This window comes from Epinephelus fuscoguttatus, linkage group LG21, assembly GCF_011397635.1.
Source record: "Epinephelus fuscoguttatus linkage group LG21, E.fuscoguttatus.final_Chr_v1".
Lineage (NCBI taxonomy): Eukaryota > Metazoa > Chordata > Actinopteri > Perciformes > Serranidae > Epinephelus > Epinephelus fuscoguttatus.
In genome coordinates, this window is record NC_064772.1 from 16,893,131 (window position 1) to 16,917,404 (window position 24,274).

Genomic DNA, 24,274 nt, shown 5'->3' on the forward strand with positions numbered 1-24,274 from the left:
AGCATATAATTTTGTTGTAGATGCTAATGACTAAAAATAAACATAACAGAGATGGATTTGCCCTCTTTAAAGGGCATATATAGCTAATGGTATTATTTTTAATTTAATAAGAGTTCTTCTTTGAACACAGGCATATTTTCAAATTAGCAGTCACATAAGGGCCCATTCTCTACCCAGCACATTGTTGGAGGGTCCACTCTCTCTCTGGGCCCCCCCACCTCATGGGCCCCAGTGCAACCGCACTGCCTGCACTGTCTATATTTACGCCCCAGGTCTTGAAACATAAATACTTATTAATTCAACAATTTTTTCTTAAAAGTACTTTCACTAATAATCTGTTACAACATGGAGATCATGTTTTTACCCAGTGCTTTGTGGAGTCAGATGTGCCCATTAATTAAAATAGTTTCATCAGTAGATTAATGGTGATAGCCTACATTTGTCAGAGTTAGATTTGGAGAGCAGATTTCATGTCACAGCTTCACAGCCATACAGCCAGGTCAGTGTGCTTCTAATAAAGGCTGAAGACCACAGCTGGCCTTTGAGGTTTTTACTGGAAGCAATTGTGAAACTTTGGACAATAAATTTGAAGTGAAAACAAATCAGGAATAAACACAGGATACCATAAACACAATTTAGATCAAAGGAATTGTAAGAATGAAACAGAAAGAAGGAAACTGACTGAAACTGACATGAGTACATTGCCTTACAAGTGGCACCCCCAGAAAATCTTCATAGATGTGGCCAGATGGGGTCATTGAAAATCTTGGGCTGGCGCACTAAAACTAAAAGCTACGTAACTGAATTTCGGAAAAATGTATATAGGCAAGTTAAAAACTATGTCAACATGGAGACTTAGGGAATCACAAACTGATTTTTTGCAGTTAATATTACTAATTATCCGATGTGCATGGACCAACACTGGTACAGTTAACATTCTGAGTTCCACAACAATCCTGTTTTAATGTGATGTGTATCTGATGGGCAATTTGTTGTTCTTCAAATAGGCTGGTTGTTCTTCTCCTCAGAAATACAAATATACAGCTTTAATTTAAAGGACTACATTGATTTTAGGGAACAAACATTTACTGGGAACAAACCCTTTCAAGTTTAGGAGAGACGCATGGGTACCCATAGGACCCATTGACATGTACACTGACACAGTTGGTACCAATGGATGCCTTAGGTTGTCTAGTTTCACAGTATACTACTACTTTTGTGCTAGCATAAAAAATGAGTGCACTATAGCCTCTCAAAAACAGTAATGTCAATCTCCAATAATTTTCGTTGGAGGGGCCAGCAATTGTATTAGGGTGGCCATGGCCCCCCTTGGCCCCCTCTTGGTTGTGCCACTGTGCCTCACAGATACAGAGAGCTGCGACTACTGAAGCGATGTTAAAATATGTTTTTTAATGATCGTTTTTAATGTTTTCAAGTTTGTTTTGAGAGACAATTTTTATTTTTAGAAATGTAAATTTCTCATTAAAAAAATGTTCTGAGGGACTTCCACATTTCAAAGGTTGACAGTGCAGGAGAACAAACATACAACTTCCCTCACATACCCCTAATGAGCCCCAATAATGAACCTGATCCTACGTCCTCATGCTGTAATCACGTGCACACTGAGCGCTGCAGGGTCACGTGGTTGTGTCGGCTTCATCACAGCAGCAGCAGAAGCTCACACACACAGACCGGTGGAGGAAGAGCTGACTGAAGGTGTGACTGCCTGCGGCTGAGCCTCTACTCCAGCAGGTAGGATGATATAATCAGCCCTCCTCCTCATTTAACAGCTCTGAATGAATAAAAACAGACAGGAAGTGTATTAATGCTGGTTAATGTGTCAGCGCAGTCTTTACAGGAGTCATTAGCGGCTGGTGTGTAACTCGTGAGTCCTGTTTAATACTGAGTGTCGCGTGTGAAGTGTTGTGACAGCGGATATCAGCGATAAAACACGGACTAGCAGACACTCTGTGTCTTCTCATGAAGACAAACCGGACATTTACTACTGTACGACATATTATTGCTATTTATAAAATTCCGGTCTGTCTCAGAAATGTCTGTCTTGTCAAATTCAATCCTCCAGCTGAGTCCCTGAACGCCTCATAGGTTTTATAATAGCCTACTTTGCTTCACCTGAAGATTTAACATCATCTACAGGTGTTGCATAACATAAATAGTAATGGTGCTATTATACAGACTTGACTACATCTTTATTATCATAATGAGCATTATAGTTTTCACACTCAGTGGCTGATAGTATACAGGATTTATCATCTGATTGTGTTAAACAGCAAACTGTCAAACAGAGATAAGGACCCTGATTTGTGATCAGTGTTCTGTATCATATCACAGCTGTGATACAATAGTCAGTATTTACAGTATTTACTTAAGGCTGTTGTAATAACCGGATACCTAAGTCACCATACAATATTATTACAATTTTAAACGCTTTATGATATGCTATTGCGATAACATCTGTTGTGATATACTGTGATTTATAACTTTTTCCAATTGTATATTATGTCCCCAAACTTTGTTAACATATATTTTATCTAATTACATAAAAGTTTTCAGTCTGTTCATCTCACGTCAGTGATCTGCAATGTACCTGGACTGTAAAAGCAACTGATTTTAAAATTCTAGTCGGCTACCAGAAGTCAAATTTGTATTTGCAATATCCTCCTGAGACCAGAACTTTTATTTGGTATATATTTTCATTTCTCTTAGCTATTTGTGATCAGTAGGACCCAATAAGTATAAAATACTAAACATTGTCAATGATAATAAAGTCCCAATGTCCTCAAACGAGCACTTCCTAATTAACAGTGTCTCAGCTTGTTACTGTTGCTAAAATCGGTCAAATTTTTTTCCATATCAAACTATAAACATTATTAATCATAAATGAACAAGTTTCAACCATAAAATGTGATCAGGTTTTGGACCTTGTTCACTTTTGTGTCGGGATCGGCTGCAGACTGACTTGGCAGAGATGGCTGCCAACTTGTTTTTACATGGATTAGTGTATGGTGCTCTTACTGCCACTAGATGGCATAAAAAAGTGTCCATGAACGGGGACAACAGGTCTAAGTTAAGTAGCCGATAAGAATTTGGTGATATGATACAATAACAATAAAGGAGTTCAATATATTGCAAATTAGTGCGATACTGTGTGCAAGGTGATATTTTGCCTTTTTTTAAAGATCTAAATTTAGGAAAACTGTCATAGTAAAAGTAAAGAACACACACCTATATGCATAAAAAAGTTTACTTTTTATGTGTTCTTTTTGTCCAGTCGGACCAAAGGAACCAACAGTTGCCTTTAGTATTAAAAAATAAAATAAAAATGACAGCAGGGTGGATACAGCGTTTGAGAGATACTTAAGTGTGTCAATTCCTACAACCCTAATAAAGTAAAAAAGTCAATTTGTGGCGTCCATGTAAAGACACAATACTGCCACGCAAAATATCACAATACTCCCCAACCCCCTCAAACGCACCTCAAATTATTTTATTTAAATTTTAGCAGTTTACTGTAAGCAGTGGAAAGGCAGAACTAAGCACACTTTAATATCTGTTTATTTATCGCAAGTAATAGCTTTATGGCAATGTTCAATGTCGTTATCATATATTTCCTTCATGTTGTGCAGCCCTAGTCAAAACTGAAATATCACAACATCTTTTGGGTGGATTGTCATTTTGCTCATATATTCATGATCCCCAGAGGATTTATCCTAACCTTGGTGATCCCCTGACTTTTCCTCTGTGCCGTTTGCAGTTTTAAGTTGTTGAGTGTTGTGGAATCTGGGTGACTTTTTGAGTATCAAGTCAATTTGTGGCGTCCGTGTAAAGACACAATACTGCCACGCAAAATATCACAATACTCCCCAACCCCCTCAAACGCACCTCAAATTGTAACTGCTGTCTTTTCCTTCTTACAGTCACCAATACAGCTGATAAACCAGTGAATGTGGAGATATCCAAATTAATATTTTTCTCAGAGACCATATCACCCATACATAATAGGCTGCATTTAATGCTGAAATGATTAGTTTGCCATACATGCTCTGGTTGCTGCTCTTACATGTGATGATTTATTGCATTTCTCTGTTTTATAAAATTATATATTCAATATTGTGATGTTTGGGACTGTTAGGCTGACACTTTATGGACTAAATTATTAACTGAATAAAGTAAATACCTGCAAGGTGCAGCCCTAGGTTCATTATCAGCGTACTGTTAGCTGAATAAAAACCCTTGTGATGTTAGATTTGTCAGGTGGCTGAAGTAAAAAGCTGCAGTGACCCAACGTTGGTCAGAGCAACAGTGAGCGACGCAGAATCACGTTGGACACTGGACGTAAAGTAAGCAGGACGAACGTGCCGAGACAGGGAAAGCTAGATTTGTCCTAATCTTGTAAACAGGATTAACACCTCTTAAGGCCCCCTCAGAGTGTCGTGAGATCTTGTTGTGCTGGATGTGTAATCATTAAGTACTGGGCATTTAGTAATGTAGCACAGAGATGGACCTAAGAGACAAGCTACAGAGTTTAAAATTATGAAGTTATTACAGTTTGCTTCCTGTGAATGAGGAAATACAACACCTTCAGCTCCAAAGGTCTTTCTTTCTTTCTTTCTTTCTCTCTCTCTCTCTGCGTCTGTGTGCTGTAGCAGAGGGGTCTATATGAAGTGCTGTGGGAGTCGAGGCTTTTACTAAATTTGGCGTGTTGTGTAGATCAAATAGACAGAGTGCAGTCAGCTCACTGGAGAGCTGTGGTTGTGCAGCGTTGTTATCACGACTGATGACTCTCATCTAGACTCTTCTGCTTTGTCCATTACATGAACATCGCACTTTCACTCTACAATGTGCTGTGGTTCACTGGAGGGGAAAGTCACTGCACATTACAGGAACACAGTGTGAACCTATTATCAACCGGTGGCAGAACACAGTGAATGCCTGCAGTAGCTTTTGTTGTATTACTTATAACTGAGTTACAGTTGCGACTTTATCATCACTAAACAGTCATTTTTAGACATGCTAGCAGCGTGGCTGTAGGGATGGAAATGTTGTTCAGTTGGTCTACTACTTTGGCTGCTAAGGCAATAAGCACATCTCGAAAGAGTGCACTCAAGGATTTTTTTAGTTAGTTTAAAGACAGTATTAACAGAAAACTGGACTTAAAAATGTAACTAGCCTTATTTTTCTATTGGTGCCTTTTGTCTTAAGTTCAGTGTTCAGTTTGTTTGATAAAGGAATGTTAGAATAATGTCCTTCATTGTTTTAAAGGTCTAGTGTGTAGGATTTAGTGGCATCTAGTGGTGAGGCTGCAACATTGCAACCAACTGAAACTTCTTCAGTGTGCCAAGCATGTAAGAGAACTACGGCAGCTGACACAAAAAGGCAAAATGTGAATGGTCCTATCCAGAGCCAGTGTTTGGTTTGTCCATTCTGAGCTACTGTAGAAACATGGCAGTACAACATAATGGACTCAAACTAGGACCTGCTCCCTATGTAGATATAAACGGCTCATTCGAAGGTAATGGAAACACAGCGATTCTTACTTTCCGGTGATTAAAGAAAACAAAGTTATGATTATTATGTTCTCTGGCTGCCAAAAGATGCCCCTAAATTATATACGCTGGACCTTTAACTCAACAAGCACTTTTTGGATTTGTATTTTATTTAAATTTTAGCAATTTACTGAAAGCAAAGGAAAGGCAGAATTAAGCACACTTTAATATCTGTTTATTTATCGCAAGTAATATCTTTATGGCAATATTCAATGTCGTTATCATATATTTCCTTCATGTCGTGCAGCCCTAGTCAAGACTGAAATATCACAACATCTTTTGGGTGGATTGTCATTTTGCTCATATATTCATGATCCCAGATGTTTTATCCTAACCTTGGTGATCCCCTGACTTTTCCTCTGTGCCATTTGCAGTTTTAAGTGAAGTGTTGTGGAATCTGGGTGACTTTTTGAGTATTAACTGGTCAAATTTAGTTCATGACCTCTAACAGCTGCATCTCTATCAGCTTTAGCTTCACTTCAGCTGAGAAACTAATGCAAAACAACTATAGCATGCTTAAATACGCTCAGTATGGTCGGCTTTACATCACACGCTAAATGCAGCTTTCAATGGGCCTTTGTCATTGTTTTTGCAGTATAGAGTAAATGACTTATGAATTATTTAAAGAAGCAGATTAAAATGTTCCTTCAGGCTGTTTCTAGGACTCTGTAGAGACTTTTCAGACTCAAGTTGGCGGTGACAGGGCCGTTACAAAGAGGTTATGTAAGTGTTTTAGGGCTAAAGGCTGGGGGAAATTTCCCTTTAGAGTTTGTGCTCAGTCACAGGGGTACAATAGGTCCTAGGATTTGTGCTGCATGGCACAGAGCAGGAGCAGGTTGGCTGAGGTGGACAGGGGAGGAGAGGAGGCTCCTGTTGGGGTGACATGGAGCTCTCAGAGAGGTCACCTGTAGAGCAGCAGGACCGATGGCTGCACCTGAAGTCCCCTTGGACTCTGGTGAGTTGGGGTGCTGGTGAGGTCTCCATTTGAATATGCAGAGTGAGTTATGCTTAACTGAGGCCTGTTGTAGCCAAGACAGCATTTAATTGACCTGATTTCGAATCCAAATCAAACACCTGTTGATGACCTTTCTATTGGAGGTGACCAATAATGTATAAATGGATGGATAAATCACAGTAAAAATAATTTTATTTTGTGACATTATCTAACACTTTAAATTTTCTCAAAAATTGATAAAATGACCAGATGGGAAATCTGTTTTCTATTGTAATCCAGTGTATCACATGCCTTACAAATCAAGATACTTTGATTACACTGATGCAACAATCCCGTTAATCAAATATTAACATAAAGCTATCCTGCTCATTGATTTGTAACATTCACCAACCAGACATATTAAACCTTAAAGGGTTACTCTGTAATTTCAAACCTGGATCCTACATTCCCATGTGTTTGTGTCTAAGTAACTAATGGGAACAACATTTTTTGAAAGTGGTCCAGTATTGAATAAGAGGGCTGCAGCCGACAGGTGTGATACAAGCTGCAATTTAAGCACGAAAAGTGTTTTTGCCTCTGACAGGCTCAGAGTGTTATTCTTACTGTCCGGCAAATTATAGAAAGGATCCCTACAGAGATAGACCTTTTTGTAAAAGAGTAAGATCCTTTTTGGTAACTAGAAACAGCCCTGAAAAAAGCAGCAACCTCCAGCACTGAAAAAATGAAGCAGCAATTACCAGTTGCTGTAGCAGTGACTGTGTTTACATGGAGAAATTATTTAGTTTTTGCCCATATCTGAAAAGGACAATGTTCCTACTGAGCTGTTTGCATGTCTTGATCAACTGTGCGAACACAGCATCCCTCTTTTATTTCTTCGACCGAGCGTCAACCTCCAGGACAGAAAAATGAATTCAGTGCGGAAGTGCAAAAAACTGCATTTCCTCTAATGGCCACTTGAGGCTGGCTCCACAAGTGAGTCCATTCCCACAGACCTCCATGTTAAAACAGCCAACTTTACAGCAGAAATTAACATGTTTACAGCCTGGAACAAAAAATGGTTTTCGTCTCCAAAGCTAATTTCAACATTCATGACAACTGTACAGGGGGTGAAGTCTCATGTAACTCACCTGTTTACATTTTATTAAGACTTGCAATTATGCATAATTAAGAACTTGGTCGCCTTGAGTGACAAGCTGCCTATGGACAGTGTCCTTGGGCTTGCAGTCCGATCCACCCCTCACTACTTCATAGCTCCACCCTCTCATCCTTATGTGGTCATTTCTGGCTCCAATAAACAAGATGACAGCCAAAATGCCAAACTTGAGGTTTTAAAACAGAAGTCCACGAAACAATGGGTGATGTCACAGAGGTTATGGCCATTATTTTATACAGTCTGTGCCCTGAAATCACTATCGCCAAACTCATCCATTTTAACCTCATAAAACACACTTTATTCAAAGTCCACAGAAACAAAATAAAACTCACAAAAACCATCTTGGTTTGTCTTTCCACTGCTCCAACGACATACACATAAGTGTACACATAAGTGTTTAAACTTTAGTGTATCTGCAGACAAATCTCCATCATCTCCCAGTATTTATCTCCATTTATCTTCTTTATATTATGATATTGTTATCACATGAAAGTCAGCAGCATTTAGGTGACACACTGTCGTCACCTGATGGTGAGTTAATTATCATGGCTATACTAGACTGAGCCTGAATGGTTTCAAAGTCCATCCAGCTGGTATGCAGCTCTGATTTAGTCAGTGTGAACCATTGTCCTAAATACTGAAACACACTGCTGTGGTGTCATTGTTCAGGCTGCATATACACACACACACGGACGCACACATGAAAAGTCCTTGTCTATAGGTCAGTTATTCAAACATTTATCTGAAAAATATTTGAGCTCACATTGAAAATGGTGTTTTGCCCTCCACAGTAATTACAGATGCTGAGCCCAGCTGAGAGCACATAATGACACTCATGACAAACACTGACGTACAGGGAGGATCAAGAGAATCCAGGTGCATTAAAAAACTGGTGGAACACTCAGCAGTGAAGTGATGTGCTAAAATAGTGAAAATAGTGACATGTGAGTTTAAAAAGAGTTAAAGTGGCTGATTATATTGGCCCAAATTGTGATTTTTGGGGTGGGTTTATGTGTAGACAGAAACACACAGTGTCCGCTCTGCGCTGGTCTGCAGCAGCCTTGTAGGTGCAGTCGAGGGCCAGATTAAGTCTTCGTCAGCTCAAGACTCTTTTGAGGAAAATGGGACAGAGCCGCTGTGTTTAGGGACCGGCATGCATTTCCTTTGCAGACTATTCTGATCAACAGGAGCCTTACTGCCGGGACACTGACCTAGTAAGACGCAGAAAGAAAGTAGTGTGTGGTTTCACTCTGCTAGAGATTCAGGTGTGTTTTAACTTGTTATAGGAGCTAATAAATGCAGAATACTGTCTTTAAATACAGGCTCACTGGGTCATTTATGTTATGCAGCTTAATTCTGGCCTCATAACTTCATGATAAAAAAGATGTAGGCTATTTCTCAAGTTTTTTTTTTATTATAAAAAACATAGTGATACGTTTAACTGTTAGGAAAACATAGTGGCTAATCTCAGCCACTCAGAGTATAGTACCTAAGGGTAGGCTGGTTTGTATTGGTCCATAAACCTAACAGAGAACACAATTCAGAATTTAACCTGACAGGGTGAAACTTTAAGAGTGTGACAATCATGAAACATGAGAAAAAAGATGAGTGAAGGTTTATGCTCACCCAACTTGACCCCTTTAAGTTCCCCCAGAAACTGATGTCACTTCCTGAAAACAGTCTCCGTAGGATTGTAGTCTTTTTTTCTTTTCGGTAGGCGAGAAACTACAAACTAACTGGGTGGAATGGGATTTCAGGTACACACAGTAAATGATGAAAATATTAAAGAAAAAACAACTGTTATTCCTCCTAACAAACACTCATATTATTTTTAGTATTTTATAATTTTATGGCTTGAAATTCTTGCGGATGTTGATTACGTCCCACTTTTTATAAAGAAGACCTTAATTTATATTTAAAGGGACAGTTAGGATTTTTTTTTGTTGCGGGCTTGTATAAGGTGCTTTGTAAGTTAGTGTATTATCTACAGGAAATGGTGGTAGGCGTGCCAACAGTTTGGAGAAGCAGACAGAAGTACCGCCATGGAAGCTTAGCAATGCACTGCTGTGGACAGGGGTAACAACAAAACATATTTTAGCAACTTAAAAAAAGGCCCACCTTATAAAGATCAGTATTGGTTGAAGTGTATGCTATATTGAGAACACTATCACCGTTGTACCTTTCTGTCAGACAGCACAAAAGCCGCCAGACTCCATTGAGAAAAACATTAATTTAAACTCGCTGAACACGGGAGCTGCTGGTCTACAGCTTCCTCGATCAGTTAAATAGTTTGTGTTACGATTGACTTTGGTGAATCAGAACTAACTCTTTAAAACACTAAAGCCAAACAATAACACAAACAAAACAATGAATCCAGGCAGCAGAAGACGAGCAGCTCCAGTGTTCAGCGAGTTTACATTACTGTTTTTCTCAACAGTCTGGCTTTCAAGAGAGTGATATAAAAAGTTTCATTTCCCGTCAGAAATTGCTGTCTGACATTGAGGTAAAGCAGTGAAAATATTTTGAATAAATAATACTAGTGTTGTCACGATACAAAAATCTTTGTTTCGGTACCAATACCAATATGAATTTCGATACTTTTCGTTACTCTTCGGTACTTTTCCTAAGGAAAAGTCCTTTTGGATACAAACCTTTAGAACAATAAATAGTAGGGGCGTAACGGTACCAAAAAATCATGGTTCAGTAAGTATCTCGGTACAGACGTCACGGTTTGGCAACTCAAATGTCCCACCAAGTTTGTGTTGTCTCGTGTTGTCTCCCTTTGCAAGGCAGACTTTCTCGTCTTTTTTCATGTGCGCCAGCTGCGAGTGTTGATACAGGTGTTGTCATACACACCACTTGTGCAATCTGTGCTCCAATAGGAACAAGAAAGGTGTTTGTGTGCATAAATGAGTAAAATAAATTAACTAAATTAATGAACTGAATCAATTTCAAAGTACCGGTATTTTCCAAATGCAGTATAATACCGTTTGGGTATATAATACACTGACTATGGATAAGTGCCTCATACAACCCCACTTCAAGAAATCCAAACTATCCCTTTATGCCATTTGTCATAAATGTTTGATGTATTTTAAAATTTGAATGCCCCATTTAATAAAGTGTGTTTTTATTGACAGGTGGACACCATGAACTACGTGGGGCAGCTGGCGGGCCAGGTGCTGGTGACAGTAAAGGAGCTGTATAAGGGGCTCAATCAGGCCACTCTGTCGGGCTGCATTGACGTGATCGTGGTCCGACAGCCTGATGGGACGTTCCAGTGCTCCCCTTTCCACGTCCGCTTTGGAAAACTGGGGGTGCTTCGCTCCAGGGAGAAAGTAGTGAGTGCCCAAAAAAATGATCATAATGACTGAATTTTGGATGCTTAGTTTTGAGTCTACTAGCTAAAAGTTCTGAGGCAATGATTTACACACACATTGTTAATTCTATTTATTAAAGAACATGAAAAGTAATGCCTGATTAATTGTGCAACTAAAGTGATTTTCCACCTCAAAACCTTAAAAAAATCCCCCCTACCTTTATTGCAGTGGCAGCGCATTGTCATATTTCACTCACCCTGCAATCAAAACTCTGCAGTAACATGCAGTAAATTGTGAGATAGCTGCACAATACTTTTTCCAGCTCTGTAGTGGCCCTTAGCACCTCTCCTTCCCTCTGAAGCTCTCTGAACATTTCCATCCAATCCACTCTCTGCTTCTCACAAGAGCAGACTGCCCTTTCTCTCTATTTATAGACACTGTGTAGTTGTCAGCTGAGGACTAAGGTGGGATAGACAGACTTAAGCTCAATTTAGCCTCTTATTCTCAACCTCTTATTCTCAACCCATTCAAAAAAAGCTCTCAGGAGAGTCAGACATTGCAGGAAGTCATCTGTTTGTGGCAGAGGAGACATCAAATGTTTGTCATTGTTAAGAAACCAAGCAGGAAAAAACAGACTAATCTCGAGCGCTTGTAAAATGTCAGCATCTTGCAGACACCTTCAGTATATTTAGGTAATTTCCTTAACCTTTCTGATTATTTAAAGATAAAAAAGCATTGCTGTGCATACAGCCTACATACTGTGTTTACTTGTATCATATTGACCTTTTTATAAAAACCTAATTCCATCCAGGCAACCCAGGTCTGAGTCAAACCTTGTCTGTTTAACACATGCACAGAAACTGGTGGCATTTGCTGAAAATAGCAAGCTTTTGTACAAGCTGTTCCCTGTTTTTTTTCTGTGGCTTAGCTCTAAATCTTAAGGTAAATCTGTGGCACAGTTTTTTTTTTGTCCATAAGCTTTGTTGTGCATGCATATGGGGCTTTACTGCTGTAAGCAGACCTCATTAACGTCTGCTAAAACCTGAAGCCAACTGAGGAGAAGGTGGTGAAGTACACAGCAAAGCTTTGTACAGAGTTGTGTTGTTTGACTCTGCAGATTGACATAGAAATCAATGGGGAGCCTGTGGAGCTGCACATGAAGCTTGGAGACAATGGAGAGGCCTTTTTTGTGCAGGAGACGGAGAAGCACAATGTGAGTTTTCAACAGTTTATGATGATAAATGAAAGAATTTTATATTGAATTTCAGCTAAAGTGATGTTTACTAGTAGAAATAAATCACTTGGATGACAACATGAAACACTTCTTTATGCTAACATGATAAGCTAAGATGGTGAACATGGTAAACAAATACCTGTGCAACATCAGAATGTTAGCATGCTGATGTTAGCATTTGGCTGAAAGCATCACTGTGACTAGCAACACCCTCACAGCAGCATGCAGCAGCTGTAGACCCTTAAAGCGGGATTTATACTTGTGCAGCAGAAACCATATATTGAGCCTGTTCACACCTGGTATTAATATGCGTTTTGGTGATCCGAGCACAAGTGGACAGCTGAGACACATTCCCGTTCACATCTGTGTCTATCATGCATATCCAGTTCGGATTTTGTTACTGCTTATGTAACTTACGCTAGAAGTTCAAAAGGGCCCAATGCACAATTGTTAAATCAAAATGCATCTTTGTGGTCGTTTACATTTGCATTTAGCACTGTCCACTTGTGATCAGTTCACCCAAGATACATGTTAATACCAGGTGCAGACAAGCTCACTGGTGTGCAAATTAATCGTGTGAAAAACCCCCCATAAAACACCCCTGGTGTCTAAAGGCCAGTGTATAAAGGTTTTTCTTACCTCAACACAGGAGATTGTCCCAGCCCACCTGGTGACCTCGCCCATCCCCACAGAAGAGGCCCTGCTCTGGAGCAGGGACCCCAGATGTGGTGGATCAGCAGCAGAGAACACTCAGCCTCTGAGTCCAGAAGACTCTGCTTCTGGAAACCTCCCACCCTGCTTCAGCACAGCCGGGAAAAAGAAGAGGAGACGCAGGAGGAAGCACAAGGCCGAGCCACGCAAGGAGGAGCAAAGCACACCTGCAGGCGGGGAGCTGGAGCTGTGTGAGCTCAGTTCAGATGAGGAGCACAACACGCACAATGGACGGTAAGTAGAAAAAGCTGTTTTTTTATCTCTTATTCATCATAAGCCTTTTATTAATTTCATTGTTTCCTGTCTTCAGGGGATCTACACTCTCCGTGATGAAGGACAATATGGACCACAGGCAACATTCCCCCCTTACTGCCCTTGAGTGGGACAGCTACCCTTTCTCTGATGGAGACTGGTCCCCCTGCACTGCGTACGCCACCCACTCATTCTGTCCTGTCATATATTTACATTGTTCATACAAGCACAGGGACACAATGAGACAGTTCACTTTATCAAAACAGGCAGGGCTGAGTAAAACAAATCGCTCCCGTGACTTCATGACCGCTGACTCAGTAGAAATGTGGTGTTTGCTTACAGCAGGGAGATGTCAGAGCCCATGTCGCCCAAGAGTGACTCTGAACTGATGGTGAAGCCGGGAGAGAGCATGCTCAGGGCTGAGTCCCACATTCAGTGGACCTGGGGAGAGTTTCCTGAATCCACCAGGGTAAGGCTCAGGCCTAGACTTGTAGGGTCTGGCCTAAACTTTGAGATGAGAGGAGATTGGTAGGGTTGAATTGCAAGTTCATATCCTCATTTATGCAATATGTAGAGGCTTGCTGAGATTTTTTGGAAATGCATGCACGTGTGTTTAAGCTTTCCCTGCTTGCCTTTCTTGCATTCAGGTCAACAAAAAGGACAAATCAGAGCCAAAGACGCTGACCATCACTCCCTCTGAGAACACACATTTCAGGGTTATCTTGAGCACAGAAGCCATGGAGGAGAGGGATGAAGAGAGAGCCACTGATCCCATTTGTAGTATTGTAAAGCCAGAGCCCCGGACCATCAAAGCTGATGAGCGCAGCTGCAAACCACAGCCCCCCGAAGCTTCATCGTGCAATACAAACATTACCAAGCACAAGCAGGACATTTCAGATTTAATGTCAAGCAGTTTTACCTCTGAGGCCATTTCCACGAACTCTGACCTCAGCCTAAAAAACACACGTAAGACCAGGTGGACGTCTTCGCCACCCAGCCGCAGGAGCAGCGGCTCTGCTGCCAGTGGAGGGAGTAACATGGCTGGAGACTCGGCAGCAGCTTGTCCTGAATCAGGCGCCTCCTCTAAAGCCACCGACTCCCCTGCCAAGAGGAGAGGTAACACAACGTCCTTTATAACTAGGTTTCTGAAAATACAGAAGTTGTTGGTTCTGTTTCTCTATAAAAACAGGATCGTCTTAGGGGCTGTATGAAAATTATTGGAATGGAAATTATGCTCTTAGGGCAGGGTGTTTTGGTGGCATCTTGGCATGTTCAACTATTAACTCCGTCAAATACACCATGCTCAACATCACCCCACCGCAGACTGTATGGGTAGTAGCTGCTGCAGGTGCGTGAGCTCTACGGTTATTTATGAGTTCATCGACAGAGTTGAGTTGTGTCAGTGTCTGTGTGAGATTCTTGGGACCATTAAAGGTCTGGGTGTTACATGCTAGCGTGTGCTAACAGGGATGTTGAACTGATTGGCTCTGGAGACGGCAGCAACAGAAAGTTCCCGTGGGGGTTTGGGACGGTCGGGGATCTGACAGCTCATTGCGATAGCTATTAAATGCAGGTATTGTTTGACTGGAAATCTTTTGATACTGCTTGGTACTGGGTGATTTTGGTCGATATCTTAAAGGTATCAAGTACCAACACCCATTCCTAATTGTCCTCTCCCTAATATCTCAAGATAATATAATTATGGCAAGAATAGGAAGATTGTAGGCTACCAAAAAATAAAGAATGCAGCTGCTTCCTGTTTTTGAGAAAAAAGCAATTATCAGTCACTGAGTACAATGAATGGGGGGAATCAAACAAATAAATGTATTTAAAATAGGCTATAAACCTTGAATTCTATCAGCCTTTGACATGTTTACAGTTTATATAGAGGCTTATTATAATTCTAATGGTTCAGTAATTCTTACGTAGCATCTGAAATGACGTGGGAAAGTCTTCAGTAAAACATCAGATTTTGTGAGTGTACTCTACATACACTCTGTGAATGTTGTAAATGAATGTCAACAGGAAGGATGTGGTTTCTGAGTCTATATTCTGTGTCTGGGGCTGCGCTGCATTCACATGCAAAGAAAAGGAAGTGGAAAGGAAAAAAACGAAGTCAGCGATTTCTGAGAAGGCGTCTGTTTTCTTGCTTTAATAAAAGGTGTGAGGAAGAGGAGCCAACATCAGGGGCCTGAAGATATTTACCTGGATGACCTGAATGCACTTGAACCTGACGTTGTTGCCCGGTACTTCCCAAAAAGGTACAAACCTGGGAATCCAGGTATTTAATTATGTACAGTATGAATATAATATGTATGACAAAACATTAATTTCCAACTTCTGGTACTGAACAGTTTTCAGTACTTGTTCTGTGCACCCACAGTTGGGTTTGTGCTAAAAAATGTTGATGTATGATACTGAGCCATACTTGTATGGTTGCAACTGTTAATGCAACTCAGTGGTTGCTGCTGAGTGAAATTAGACCGTGTGTGTGTGTGTGTTTTCAGTGAGTCTGAGCAGGTTCCTAAACACTGGGTTGAGATGGGGAGGCGCTCTGGATCCCAGTCCCCCCAGTCTGTAGGCAGTGCAGCAGCAGACAGCGGCACCGAGTGTCTGTCTGACTCTGCTGGTGACCTGTCTGACGTCACCCTGTCACTGTGTGGAGGCGTTGCTGAGAACTCAGAGATCCCTAAAGGTAATATTAGCAGCAATTACCAACTGCAGTAACAGTGACTATGTTACATGCACAAGATATTCAGTTTTTGCCCTTAACTGAAAAAGACAATATTCCTACTAAGCTCTTCACATGTCTCGTTCAACCGTGCAAACACAGCCCCCCTCCTTTATTCCTTAAACCAAGCAGCACCCTCCAGGGCTGAAAAATGAAGTCAACGTGGAATTGCCAAAAACTGCAGTTCTTTGAACGGCCACTTGAGGCTGGCTCGATCCTCATAGACCCCCATGTTAAAGTGCCCAACTTAACAGCAGAAATTTACATATTTACAGCCTAGTACAAACAGAAAGGTACAAACTAATTTCAACATTCATGACAACTGTATAAGGAGTGAATATTTATATGACTTAAAGTTAAGCACAATTAAAAGCGTGGCCAGGCAGTGTCCTCTGTCAGTTAGATCCACCCCTTGCTCCTCCACAGCTCTAATCTCTCGTCCAAATATGACCAGTTTTAGCTCAAAAAAACCAAGATGGCGACGACTGGAATGCCAAATCAGAGGTTTCAAAATGGGAGTTCACAAACCAGTGGGTGACGTCATGGTAGCTATGTCCATAATTTTTACAGTCAACCTGTTGATATCCAAGTCTTTCATAATGTTTAACAGTGGGTGTGGGCCTTTCTTTTGGACGTTTATATTTGCTGCAGTCTTGCAAACTTTTGCCTCGTTGGTGTGTGCGAGGTGACTATTATAAGGCAAGAGGCCCCGGGTCACAAACTGCAGTAAAAACCCCAGCTGAGACGCACATTTCGAATGCTGTACACATGTCCAAAGAATGCTCCTAAATTGCCCGTGATATCTGCATATGCAACATGTCTCAAACAGAAGATGCTACATTTGGAAAATGTAGTTTTTAGTTCTTTTTAAAAAACAGAATACAGGTTGGAAAGTAGATTTTGAAAGCAGCAGCTGACTACACTATACTGCAGGATTCTAATAGTTATCTTGCAAATGGAAAAAGAGATTTATTGTCTGTTTGCCTGATAAATCATTGCGTAGTTGCACTTGTGTCATAAACACATTTTACTATTTGACCTATATTATAAATTTCTTTCTTGAATAGCATACATGATATTTCTTTTCTCCAATCATTATTTTTAATAGTTTTTAGCACATTAGAGCACCACATTGCATTTCACCAGTCAAGTTATGTGACAAATAAACCTTTGAATGACTGTTAATAAGGATTAAATAAGCAGGATGCATAACATGTTTTGACTGTCCTGCTTCTCAGCTGCTGCATCCTGATGATGTTATTAATATTATGAGCAATTTTCATAGTCTACAATCAGGCTTTTATATTGCATTTATTCCAGAAAAGTTCATGGAGCACATCATCACCTACAATGAATTTGCTGAGAATCCAGCAATCATCGACAATCCCAATTTGGTGGTGAAAATTGCAAACAGGTGAGTCTTCTTCCTCCCTAATTCACAGTCACTGGACTCACAGTTTAATTAATATGAATCATTAAAGATATACTATGCAGGATTGTTGGTAACTGTGAACACACTCTCCAGCTAAAACCAAAGTTAAAGCCAGCCCCAGATTTACTGTTGATTGGCTTTTGCCTCACTATATTCAGCCCATTCTCGCTCTGAACTTGTCACATACAGCCGCTTTGTCAGTGAGTTTAGCATCAAAGACTGACACAAAGAGGCACTTTTCACGATGGTATGATTAGCTCCGGTTACGTCAATTTTAGAGGCAGTGGGTGACACCCAAGTTGTCAAATACCGCCCCTTTGTCAGTGGACTTTGGCGTAAGACACGAATGAAGAGAGACACCTGTTACGGTGGTATAATATGCCCCGGTCAGCAGAACTTTGAAATGCCTCCAGCAACTATCATAACATAAAGAGTGACAAAGTCCATATAGGCAGGTGGGACAGAAGGTGGATGGGTCCAACAAACTTTGGACTTTCACCTGGGAGCCTGCTGTTCGGTTCCTGTGTGAATTTTAAGCAAAACCATGAACCGTGAACCATGTTTTTTTTGTTTTTGTAGGAAAATCCTGCACAGTATATCTTTATTAAAAATGACATAATGTGCACATTACAGCTAAATAAGCCTGTTTTTCCAGGTATTATAACTGGACACTGGCCGCACCATTGATACTAAGTATGCAGGCTTTTCAGAAGAACTTGCCAAAGGTATCCTCTCAATCTAATGTGTTTATAGTGTACTCTTGGATCTTATATAGTATGTGCTCATACATATCTATTTAAACATGAATAATTTATCTGGATGGCAGGCTACAGAGGAGGCCTGGGTGAAGGAGAAAATGCCAAAAAAGTCTGGACGCTGGTGGTTCTGGAGAAAGAGCAGCGTGAAGCAGGTACTGATTACGTGACTCAGCCATCTGTGTGTTTACAGTAACATGGATGTCAGTCTGACTTTGCATTGTAAATGATTCTAGTCAAATGCGGAACAGGCTGTCAGTAACCATAACATCCCTGTTTTGCATTTCTATGACAACGTGGCTGATGGTGTCTCCTCCTTTCTTCAGTTATCATCAGAGACCAAGTTGGAGAGACAGGAGTCCAGAGAGAGCCCTGCCCTTCACCAGGCCCCAGAAACACAGTGAGTCAGCAGCAAAAGCTGTGGCTTCCTCACAACACTACAGTCACACACCAACACAAGCAGTGTTGGGTAAACATGTCCCACACAGGCTGGATTAGCATGTTAGTCAGAGAGCAGTGCTGTCATTTTATGACTCATAAACTCATCACTGAGAATTCAACTTTAAATATTGCCTGAGCCAGGGAGCTGGGAGTTTGTAGTTTGGTCTAGACATTACTAAAGATACATGTAGGTTTTACGTAGAATAAGAAGTCAAAAAGATTCTGCACATTTAATTTTTAACAAAGCAGAGTAACATGATGATAAGATGATGAGGTCTGCTGCCCTCTAGTGTCTGTAAATGATTCTGCAGGGTTGTCTTGTTGACCCTGAATCACACACTTGTAAATATGGCTTTATGTCAGTGTGTTGTCTTGTTAGTGTGCTTATTTTGATGTACATTTGTCTGAATTCACTTGCAATTGTTTGCTGGTCTCTCTTCAGACTGTATTCTCTCCTGCAGGCAAAAAACAGCAGAGTGGTCGAGCGACGATGAGACTAAAGAGCTGAACGCTGTGGCACCTGCTCTGCCGCCTACTGAGCATGTGCAGACACAGGGCCCAGCACCAGCGCCCTGTCCCTCCTACAAGAAGTCCCTCCGTCTGTCGTCTGAGCAGATAGTAAGACAAGTGATCACTGAAAAAATTAGTCAGAGACAGTTTGCTGTTTATTTGAAAATGTCAAATGAAGCCCAGTGGAAAAAGTTGAACTAAGAGGGAAGAGCAGAGCTTTCATTTATTTTGTTTATTTTTTGTGTATGTAACAGTAAGATACCATTATTGACTCCCTGCTGCCTTAAAAAGTGACTGTATTTCTTCTTCCAATTGTTGTACAGTCTTACCAGGATGATAAAGTGCTTAATCTGCGTACTCTTTTAAACTCCATTCATCTTCTGTCTCTTACAGGCCAGCCTGAAGCTGAGGGAGGGGCCTAATGATGTCACTTTCAGCATAACCACTCAGTATCAGGGGACATGTCGCTGCGAGGGCACCATCTACCTGTGGAACTGGGACGACAAGGTCATAATCTCTGACATTGATGGCACCATCACCAAGTAAGAAAAAGTCTAAATATGCACCTCTTCATAATTATATTACGTTTATTCTTAGGTAGCGATAATAAATAACTGTTCTGAGGCAGGTCAGGCAGATTTAAAGGAATACTTCACCTCCAAAATGACCATTTGTGTATCAGTTACTCATTCTGTGTTATTTTAAATAAAGGAAGAAAACCTAGTTTTTCTCTAATGCCTCCTCGGAGACCAAAGATTCCAAAAACTCAGAAAATGCTTGGTGAATTGAGGTCAGAGGGGGCCACGTTTAACAACAGCAAAACTATATCAAAACATCTGTTTACAAGCTTTCATGCACCTTGTACAGTTTAATCCAAGTCTCATTTATCCAGTCATATGCTCAGTACTTCCCAAACACACAGCCCTTTACGACAGAGAACTGATCTGAAAGTGAGACATATCTAGGCTTTCTTCAGAGCCAGACCCCATTGACAGAAACAGTCATTTTACCTCACTGAACACAGGAGCTGCTGGTCTAACACCGTTAAAATCAGTTCCTTAGTTTGTGTTATTGTGTGACTTTGGTGTTTTAAAGGGTTAGTTCAGATTCAACAAAGTCACTTAATAACACAGATGTACTAACTGATCAAGGCAGTGGTAAATCAGCAGCTACTGTGCTCAGTGAGGTAAAAATGACTGTTTTTATAAATGGAGTCTGGCTTTGTAAAGAGTATAGATAAGTATCACTTTCAGTTCATTTTCCTGTCACAAAGGGCTGTCTGTTTGGGAAGTACTGAGCATATGACTGTAAATATGGGACTTGGATTATACTGCACAAGTTGTGTGAGAGTTTGTAAACAGATGTTTTGATAGAGTTTTTCTGTGGTTAGACGTGGACGTGGAAATGACTTAAATTCATCAAGAACTTTTTGGATTCGTCGTTCACCAGAGCCATGTGATAAAAACAAAGTTTTCTTCATGAATTAAATAGAAGACAGGGTGAGTAATTGATATACAAATGGTCACTTGTGAGGTAAAGTATTCATTTAAAATCCTTCAATCTAATTTAGAAAAAATGTGAAATTATTTTTTTATTGAGTACCCTAATTATCCCCTCACAGATCAGATGTGTTTGGTCAGATTCTGCCTCAGCTCGGGAAAGACTGGACTCATCAAGGCATCGCCAAGCTTTACCACTCAGTGCATGAGTAAGATAGAGATTGGTTACTATTCTCTCAGTGTTAAAGATGACCAACAGTGAAGTTGCTCTGGTTAAAGTAAAATTTTTAATCCATCGATTAACGTCTGACCACTACAGGAATGGTTACAAGTTCCTGTACTGTTCGGCCCGAGCAATCGGCATGGCTGACATGACCCGAGGATATCTGCACTGGGTGAACGACAGAGGGACTCTCCTCCCTCAAGGACCCCTCATGCTCTCTCCCAGCAGCCTCTTCTCTGCCTTCCACAGGTAACAAATCCTTTACCTGAACATTTACTCTAAGTTATTTTTTCAGTCAGTAGCATTATTTGGAAAAGGCAAGGCACAAGTTAAATTCACTGCAGGATTTAAGTGCTAAATGTTTATCAGCCTCTTTTGATTGACCAAGGATGATGCAGCATTAACAGATCTCTGACATTGGTGGTGATGGTTTTAGAGTTTATTTAGCGCCAAGAGAAACTAATCTCAGAGTTATGGCTGAAGTGTCTCTATTTTGGAAATTTGTCTATAACGTGAAGAAGTATCAACATAGACAGAGCTGAGAGGCAGGGACTAAGGCACGACTATTCACACGTTCTTGCTGCGAAGTGAAAGACGGAGGTTTGGTTGGTGACAAAAGCTACCACCATACACATAACCTGCCACCAGAAGGTCCAACAGCAAAATTCAACTGCATTAGCATGTTTCAAACAGTAGAGGGCAGTAGCTTTACATATTTTGGATGCAGGATGTAGATTTCATATACTCACATACATACAACTACCTTCTTGAAGAGGTGGTCTTGGTCCAGTTGTTTTGGTGCGCCCCCAAGTATGATTGCTGAGTTCATACCTGCCCAAACGAACTGCTCTTAGGGGGCAAACGAACTTGAGTTAGATTGAACCAAACCAAACAGAGCAGGTGTGAAAGCACCCTAGTACAATATTTGCCTCTGAGACTTGGTGTTCAAGTATAAAGGTCGTAAAATTGAGATATTAATTCATCCCAATACAATAACAGCAAATCTGCTTTGTCTTCTGTTTGCTGGACTGTAAATGTTTCAGTGTGGGTCACACTAGTTATCACATCATCCTGCACTGTTCAGCATCTAAAGACAGACTTGAACAGTATTGGAAAACCAGAATCTCCACTAACCTGTTTCTCTCTGTGCATTTTGGATATTATTTGACTCTAAATGGTCATATGTGATTAGAAATGGTCTAAATTTAAACTAGGCAGCTGCAGCAGCAGTGAAAGGTCAAAGGTTAAAGTCTGCAATCCTTTCTTTGTGTTTCTCTTGTTAGAGAGATCATCGAAAAAAAGCCCGAGAAGTTCAAGATCGAATGCCTCACAGACATCAAGAACTTGTTTTTCCCAAACACACATCCCTTCTACGCAGCCTTTGGGAACAGAGAAAACGTAAGTGTTAACTTGTTGTTACTGTATCATTTTAAGTTTGGATCTTTTCCTCACGATCACACACTTTTCTTCATCACAGCAGATTATGTTTTAATGAAAAAGAGGTGTAATGTTTTGTTCGGGTAGATTCCATTTCTCTGACAACGATGCTTATACTCTTTCCCTCCTGTGTTTAAGGACGTGTTTGCCTACAAGCAAGTGGGCGTGCCCGTGTGTCGAATATTCACAGTGAACCCCAAAGGGGAGTTGATCCTGGAGCAGGCCAAAGGCAATAAAACATCGTAAGTATGGAAGCATCGCTGAAGTCATTGTTTGCTCTGGTCAGCTGTTTCTCTCACACAGATGTTTATTGTTCCCATTGCTGCTTTTTCGCTTCACAGATACAGCCGGCTCAGTGAGCTGGTGGAGCACGTTTTCCCTTTACGAAGTTCACAACACAATGCCACCTTCAGCTGCCCAGAGTTCAGCTCCTTCTGTTACTGGAGGCAGCCGATCGCTGAGGTGTGTTTTGAGGAGCTGCTGTAACTTAAACTGATGTGAATGTTTCAGTAAAATACTTGAAATCAGGTTAACTGAACAGTTACGTCTGTACGCACTGGCTTATATTATTGATAGTTTTGTAATTGTCAGTTTTTAGGCTACTGGAATAGTTCGATATTGTCTTAGACACATTCCACTTTAGGGAAAAAAGTTTGGGATATTTATGTATTCCTTATCTTTTAATGCACATCATCTTCTCACTCTGAGCTTACTCCCTTCATGGTCTTGTGCTCTTGTGCTCGAGCTACAGTCAGGAGGTGTATTTGAAGACTCTGTCAGCTTCTGGCACGCACCACAGCCAAAGTATGACTTATCAGTTATTGTTCTTACCATTTGCATAGTTTTCCTGTTACAAAGCTTTATGAGAATATATTCCCTCAGCACTTACTCAGGCGGCGGAGGTGCTTAAACTGGCCACTGTTCGCTGTGAAACAAAAATACTGACTGTACTGCTCTCGCTCTCTGACTCGTGAGCTGTCATAAAAGTACAAGGTAATATATATAGCAGCTGTTTTCATCCATTTAAGGCCTTATTCACTCTTTAATAGTCTTCGTAGCTTAGTGATTTTGCACTATTGTGCTATAAAGAAAAGAATGTGAAATATTTGGCTCATAGGTAATAATTGCATCACTGCAATTATAAAAAAAAGTCCTTTATGTACTTTAGACACTGCTGCTGTTTGGTATTAAGTATTTTTCCAGATGAAGATTTAGTTAAGTTAGACTGATAGTAGACAACTATTTTTGATGAACTGATCTTTGCGGGATGTTTTTGTCAGACTTTGCCATTGTACAGTATATTAATGTTATGCCTCGTTTTTTGTTATGATCATTTTCACACCCAGCAGCTGCTGTAAGTAAAGAAAATTGTGAATTCTTTCTATGAAAGTGATTAACTTTTGTTATTTCCTGGTTTTGTGGAGTCATATTTCACTTTTCAGTGAAGATACTTTGCTGCTGCTTCATGAGTTTTCAGTAGATTGTTGTGATTACCTCCTTATAATCCAGGTTACATGATGATGTAACAATATAAGCACAAAGTATGTTTTGGATGACTGTTTTATGAATGCATTCAACTGTTTGATCTGCTTTCTATTTGTTAGATAGTGTGGGGTGAGAAAACGTGAATTATTTAAAGTCATTTTATAGTTTAAGTATAAACTCTGTACATATTATATTTACTGTGTTATTGTATTAATGAACTGTTAAATCAAATGTTGGATGATGCTTTTGTAAAAGCACAAACTGTATTTGAAAGAACAATTAAAGCTTATTTTGCACATTATTGAGGATTTTTTCATCGATAAGAAATGTGTGTGTGTGTGTGTGTGTGTGTGTGTGTGCGTGATTACATCACCATCAACGATAACACTGATGTCAGATATCTGCAATAATGACAACTAGAATGAACTGTAGGATGCTGTTTCTAAGAGAAAACAAAACAAACACTGTAACTGATATCCTAAAGGGACAGTTCATCCCTAAATCAAAAAGACATGTTTTTGCTCTTACCTTAGTGCGGTTTATCAGTCTAGACTGTTTTGGTGTGAGTT

At 40.4% G+C, this 24,274-nt stretch overlaps 1 protein-coding gene across 1 annotated transcript; it reads left to right on the forward strand.

Moving 5' to 3' along the window:
* The first annotated feature begins 1,660 nt into the window (after positions 1-1,660).
* LOC125882044 (phosphatidate phosphatase LPIN2-like) lies at positions 1,661-24,019 on the forward strand. The gene is made up of 20 exons (XM_049565658.1): positions 1,661-1,752; positions 10,816-11,016; positions 12,113-12,208; positions 12,879-13,174; positions 13,251-13,367; positions 13,535-13,661; positions 13,840-14,308; positions 15,354-15,453; positions 15,700-15,887; positions 17,244-17,337; positions 18,011-18,080; positions 18,182-18,265; positions 18,437-18,510; positions 19,013-19,169; positions 19,455-19,603; positions 20,683-20,769; positions 20,880-21,032; positions 22,067-22,181; positions 22,359-22,462; positions 22,562-24,019. The coding sequence occupies exons 2-20, from the start codon at positions 10,825-10,827 to the stop codon at positions 22,704-22,706; spliced, it is 2,817 nt and encodes a 938-aa protein (XP_049421615.1). The 5' UTR covers positions 1,661-1,752; positions 10,816-10,824; the 3' UTR covers positions 22,707-24,019.
* Positions 24,020-24,274: the final 255 nt, after the last annotated feature.